Source organism: Mustela nigripes, chromosome 12 (assembly GCF_022355385.1).
Source record: "Mustela nigripes isolate SB6536 chromosome 12, MUSNIG.SB6536, whole genome shotgun sequence".
NCBI classification, from domain to species: domain Eukaryota; kingdom Metazoa; phylum Chordata; class Mammalia; order Carnivora; family Mustelidae; genus Mustela; species Mustela nigripes.
Window position 1 is genome coordinate 77652247 of NC_081568.1, and position 6457 is coordinate 77658703.

General features: G+C 41.0%; 2 protein-coding genes across 2 annotated transcripts in view; both read left to right on the forward strand.

The window, feature by feature from the left end:
* Window positions 1–5113, forward strand: part of LOC132027550 (protocadherin alpha-4-like) — a gene marked incomplete at its 5' end in the record, with an annotated part of 23350 nt that extends 18237 nt beyond the window's left edge. Inside the window, 1 exon segment of the mRNA XM_059416352.1 lies at window positions 5027–5113. Within this exon segment, the coding sequence (XP_059272335.1) occupies window positions 5027–5113 (87 nt within the window).
* Window positions 5114–5126: 13 nt separating this feature from the next.
* LOC132027551 (protocadherin alpha-6-like) overlaps window positions 5127–6457 on the forward strand; it is a 17146-nt gene continuing 15815 nt past the window's right edge. The window contains exon 1 of the mRNA XM_059416354.1: window positions 5127–6455. Coding sequence (XP_059272337.1) covers window positions 5202–6455 — 1254 coding nt within the window. The 5' untranslated portion in view covers window positions 5127–5201. The remainder of the gene's footprint in view (window positions 6456–6457) is intronic.

Sequence of the window (6457 nt, forward strand, 5' to 3'; positions counted from 1 at the left end):
GATAGAGAGAAATCACAAGTAGATGGAGAGGCAGGCAGAGAGAGAGAGAGAGAGGGAAGCAGGCTCCCCGCTGAGCAGAGAGCCCGATGTGGGACTCGATCCCAGGACCCTGAGATCATGACCCAGCCGAAGGCAGCTGCTTAACCCACTGAGCCACCCAGGCGCCCCCAGAATTGTTTTTCTACACTTCTTCAGAAAACAATGTGGGTCTAGCAGGAAATAAGTGGTCCACATTTCATGTGATAAAAATTTAATTTATTTTTATTAGTTTGGCTATTTCTTGCATTCTCTACATGTTTTTTTTTTATTTTATTTTTTTTTAAAGATTTTTATTTATTTGTTAGAGAGAGAGATACAGAGCGCAAGCACAGGCAGACAGAGTGGCAGGCTAGAGGCAGAGGGAGAAGCAGGCTCCCTGCCAAGCAAGGAGCCCGATGTGGGACTCGATCCCAGGACGCTGGGATCATGACCTGAGCCGAAGGCAGCCGCTTAACCAACTGAGCCACCCAGGCGTCCCTCTACATGTTTTTAATTGTATAAATTATGTAATGTATAAATTATATAAATACACGTGTATCATACTATTTAAGTATTTCTAGTACTGTATTTCTTTGAGGAAGTCCTGTACATTGAGAGGGAGTTCTCACCACTAAATTGGTAGTTAACACTTGTCAGCTTTTGAAAAAATTAAGTTAATTTATTTTTAAAATATAAACTCTTTGATTTATATTATTTTTTTTAATTTTTTTTAAAGATTTTATTTATTTATTTGACAGAGAGACATCACAGTAGACAGAGAGGCAGGCAGAGAGAGAGGGAAGCAGGCTCTCTGCTGAGCAGAGAGCCCGATGTGGGACTCGATCCCAGGACTCTGAGATCATGACCCGAGCCGAAGGCAGCAGCTTAACCCACTGAGCCACCCAGGCGCCCCTTTGATTTATATTATAACTAAAATATTTCTTTTCTGGAAGAGGAAGCTGTCCATAAATTGACCAAAGTTTTTCTCTACATACTCTTCTTCCTTGACTGGAATGAAGTATTTGAGCAAATAAATGAACAAAAATATAAGCTGTTTCTTATGAGAGGACCAATATTTTCCTTTTCCATGTTTATTTTACAGGAAAGATTTCAGTAAAATTGCATAATTTTCTACTGGGAGCCAATAAACAGGATTATTACAAGAGTCCCAATAAACTGGATTGTATATCACTCTTCTAGAAATTGTAATAGAGATTTGATAGTTAACTTTAATTAGCTAATTTTATTTATTTTTTATTTTTAAAAAGATTTTACTTATTTATTTGACACAGAGAGATCACTAGTAGGCAGAGCAGCAGCCAGAGAGAGAGAGGGGGAAGCAGGCTCTCCGCTGAGCAGAGAACCTGAATGGGGATCGATCCCAGGACCCTCAGATCATGACCTGAGCTGGAGGCAGAGGCTTAACCCACTGAGCCACCCAAAAATAGGCACCTGTATTTTTATGTTTTTTAAAGATTTTAATTATTTATTTGGTAGAGAGAAAGAGAGAAGGGACACAAGTGGGGGGAGCGAGGGGCAGAGGGAGAGGGAAAAGCAGACTCCCTGCTGAGCAGGGAGCCCTACAAGGGTGCTCAATCTTAAGGATCATGGCCTGAGCAGAAGTCAGATGATTAATTGACTGAGCCCCCTGGCACCCCTAATTAGGTAATTTTAAAGTTGAAATTCAAAGGCACTCTTCACATAGAGCAAAATTTATGTAAAATCTTAACCACTATATAGAGTATCCAAAATCTATAAAGAACTCAAACTCAAGACCCAAAGAACAAATAATCCAATCAAGAAATAGGCAGAAGACATGAACAGACTTTCCCGCAAAGAAGACATCCAAATGGCCAACAGACACATGAAAAGGTTCTCACCATCACTCGGTATCAGGGAAATAAAGATCAAAATCACAGTGAAATAGATACCAATTCACACCAGTCAGAATGGCTAAAATTAACCAGTCAGGAAATGACAGATGTTGGCGAGGATGCGGAGAAGTGGGTACTCTCCTGCACTGTTGGTGGGAATGCAAGCTGGTGCAGCCACTCTGGAAAACAGTATGGACATTCCTCAAAAAGTTGAAAATAGGGCTACCCTATGACCCAGCAATTGCACTACTGGATATTTACCTTAAGGATACAAATGTAGTGATCTGAAGGGGCACGTGCACCCCAATGTTTATAACAGAAATGTCCACAATAGCAAAATGATGGAAAGAACCTAGATGTCCCTCAACAGATGAATGGATAAAGAAGATGTGGTGTATATATATACAATGGAATACTATGCAGCCATAAAAAATAAAAATTCTGCCATTTGTAGTGATGTGGTTGGAACTAGAGGGTATTATGCCAAGTGAAATAAGTCAATCAGAGAGAGACAATTATCATACGATCTCCCTAATATGATGAATTTGAGAGGCAGGGCAGAGGGTTGTGGGGAGTAGGGAGGGAAAAAAATGAAACAAGACGGGACAGAAGGAAGACAAACCATAAGAGACTCTTAATCGCAGGAAACAAACTGAGCGTTGCTGGGGGATGATGGGGAAGGGATAGGGTGGCTGGGTGATGGACTCTGGGGAAGGTATGTGCTATGGTGAGTGCTGTGAATTGTGTAAGTCTGATGATTCACAGAGCTGTACCCCTGAGGCAAATAATACATTATATGTTAATTTTTTAAAAAGGGAAAAAAGAGAAAACTCTCTTAAGTCTTAAGACTGCAAGCTAGGGGCACCTGGGTGGCTCAACTGGTTAAATGTCAGTCTCTTGATCTTAGCTCAGGTCTTGTATCTCAGGGTCGTGAGTTCAACCTTGCATTGGGTTTAAAACAAACCCCTGTAAGCTAATACACTTCTGTCAAGGCTTATCTTCCTGCAAGCAAAGGCAGATTTCATTTGGGGGTATATTATTGGTTAGCACATAAACTCTTTGTTTACCCAAAATGGCAGCAATAGAAATTCAGTGATAGGGAGTAATACACAGATCTAGGTTAATTAGTTTAAGATGAAGCCTCTTATAGTGGTGGAGGAGCTTTGTATTACAGTGGTCTGTGAGGATTTTACAGGTTTATCAGAATTTTGGGGGGATGAATGTTGGCATGTGTCCATTTGAAAAATCTTTTTTTTTGTACCTATCATTTTCTCATTTTGAGGAAGAGTTTGATCATCTCCAATTGATGACATTACAGATTAATTCATGGTAAAATTGACATTTGTGCTTCATTTTGATACCAAGATAACATTTTTATAGGTGAAGATGGAGGTAATTTTAGAAACATCTTGAACAAGGGTTGTGCTGAGGAAGAAGACAAGGAAGTGATCTATAATGTCTGCAAAATAGAATTCATATTGGAGAGTAGTTAAAAATAACATTGGAAATGTTGGCATCTGATTGCACCTCAGGTCATGTAGAGGTGACTCTAATGTCATGAAATTCCTGCCTTTAGTTCAGTTCACTAATAGTTGTTTTCCTGAAGATAAATGTAGTGGTATGTGAAAAGACAGATGGACTGTTGATAGACTTTGAATAAGGTAGGTAAGGGAGGAGGACTAAAAAAATTAATGTAGGTGACGTGTAGAATGTTCATGCCATTAAAATAAAATGAGGTTTTCAAGGGTTTGAATTTGTGGGTTAGTAATGATATCTACATAATCTTCAAATTGTAATCAAATTATTTTCTGAGAGTCATTAGCATGCATGGGTGAAAATGATAATTAGAACCATTAGAAAGGAGGGGTACCTTCGTGGCTCAGTAGGTTATGTGTCTAACTTTGGCTCGAGTCATGATTCCAGGGTCCTAGGATCTAGCCCCGAGTCTGGCTCCCTGCTCAGTGGGGAGCTTGCTTCTCCCTCTCCCTTTGCCCCTCCCACTGCTTGCTCCTACATGCTTTGTCTCTCTCTTTCTCTCTCTCTTTTGCTCTCTTACTCTCACCCAGCTGTCTCTTTCTCTCAAAAAAAAAAAAAACACACCTTTCTTTTTTTTTTTAAAGAGAACCATAGAAAGTTGGGGGGAGGAAGATGTGCGTTTGGGAATACCTTTAGTAAAAGTCTTATTTGAAACACTGAGAGTGGATGAGACATTTAATGGAAAGCCTATACAAAGTTAAGATTGAGAGAAAAGGATAAACTCATCCAGGAGCAGCTGAAGAATTAGAGCATGAAAGTATGATGATGGGTAGATATCCCACTAGAATTTGCAGTGATGAAGTATGTGAAGGAGAATTTTTTGAGAGGGAGGCTCAGTATAAAGTGTGGGAAAATTTGGAAATGCTGTAAAGAATATGCACTAAAAATTTCATCTTCCATCATTAAGTAAAAGAAAAAGCTTTGGGAGTGTTTGATATACATCAGACAAAGAAAAAATGGACTTAAACAATCTATAAGGTTTTAAAAGTGTGGATAAAATTTGTTAATTAAAAATTACATTCCATTCTTTTCTCAGAGCAAAATATAATAGCATGTCCTAGAACAGAAATATATACACGTTTCTTCTCTACACAAAGAGTGTAGTATAGTTTGCACTTCTAATTCCCAGACCTACTTCAGATCACACGTTTTCTGAACTGGTTGATAACAGTAATCAAATTATTAGGAGAGAGATTGTTTTGCTAAGAATTTTCTAATCCCTCACACTACTCTAAATTGATAAAAAAATAAATAAAAAAGAAATCAGGCAAGGTGAAACTGGCTCTGCAAATTATGAACATAAGGAGATTTACTATTAAATTAAGGCAAAATAAGAATTTGGGCGGGGGGGAGGGGGGTTGGTGCCTGGGTGGCTCAGTCCTAAAGCATCTGCCTTAGTGGACCGCAAGGTCCTGGAATCGAGCCCCGCGCTGGGCTCCTTGCTTAGCAAGCTTGCTTCTTCCTCCCCAGTCTCCCTGAGTGTTCTCTCTCTCTCTGTGTCAAATAAACAAATAAAAATCTTTAAAAAAATATTTTTTTTTAATTTAAAAAACTACAGCTTAGCGCGGTTATGTGAATTCATTTCTTACCCTTTGTAGCCGCATGATGTCGCTGTCTACCATGAAGTCAACCTAGTTATTACAGTATGCAAAATCCATTCCTCCTATTACGGATTAGTTCCATGAGTGCCCAGGGATGGCAAGCTCAGAAGAATTGGATTAGCAGACTCTGGATCGCACAAAATTTATCTTAGCTGCGAGACAAGATCTTCTGATGGAAATAAAACAAGTATTTGACATGATTATTACCCTGGAAAGCAGACTGGGATCTCAGTATCTGCTGCTCTCGCTTCTGCTCCTTACAGCGTGGGAGGAGGGCAGCGGCCAGGTTCATTACTCGGTCCTGGAGGAGGCCAAACACGGTACCTTCGTGGGCCGCATCGCCCAGGATTTGGGGCTGGAGCTGGCAGAGCTGGTGCCACGCCTGTTCCGGGTGGCGTCCAAAGGCCACGGGGACCTTCTGGAGGTAAATCTACAGAATGGCATTTTGTTTGTGAATTCTCGGATCGATCGGGAGAAGCTGTGCGGGCGGAGCGCGGAGTGTAGCATCCACCTGGAGGTGATCGTGGACAGGCCGCTGCAGGTTTTCCATGTGGAGGTGGAGGTGAAGGACATTAACGACAACGCGCCAGTGTTTCGTTTAAAGGAACAAAGAGTGCTGATTTACGAATCAAGACTGCCAGATTCTCTGTTTCCACTAGAGGGCGCGTCAGATGAGGATGTTGGCTCGAATTCCCACTTAACCTATAAACTCAGCTCCAGCGAATACTTCGCCTTAGATGTGAAAACCAACAGTGAGGACAATACACAAATTGGGCTCGTGTTAAGGAAATCCTTGGACAGAGAGGAAGCTCCTGAACATAACTTACTGCTGACAGCCACTGACGAAGGCAAACCTGAGCTCACTGGCTCTGTTCAGCTGCTGGTCACTGTGCTGGACGTGAATGACAATGCTCCCACTTTCGAACAGACTGAATATGAAGTAAGGATCTTCGAAAATTCTGGCAACGCAACAACAGTCATCAGACTGAATGCTTCTGATCGGGATGAAGGAGTGAATGGGGAAATTTCATACTCTTTAAATAGTCTTGTTCCAACCACGGTTAGAGACCAGTTTAGAATAGATCCAAATACTGGAGAAATAGTAACTAAAGGGAATTTAGATTTTGAAAAATTAAATTTATACAAAATTCGTGTTGACGCGACGGATAAAGGTCACCCACCCATGGCTGGACATTGCACTGTTTTGTTGAAGGTTTTGGATAAAAATGATAACATCCCTCAGATTTCATTGACTTCCTTATCCTTGCCTATCCGAGAGGACGCTCAATCAGGTACTGTTATTGCCCTAATTAGCGTGTCAGATCTTGACATAGGTGCCAACGGGCAAGTGACCTGCTCACTAACACCCCATGTCCCCTTCAAGCTGGTGTCCACCTTCAAGAACTACTATTCGCTGGTGCTGGACAG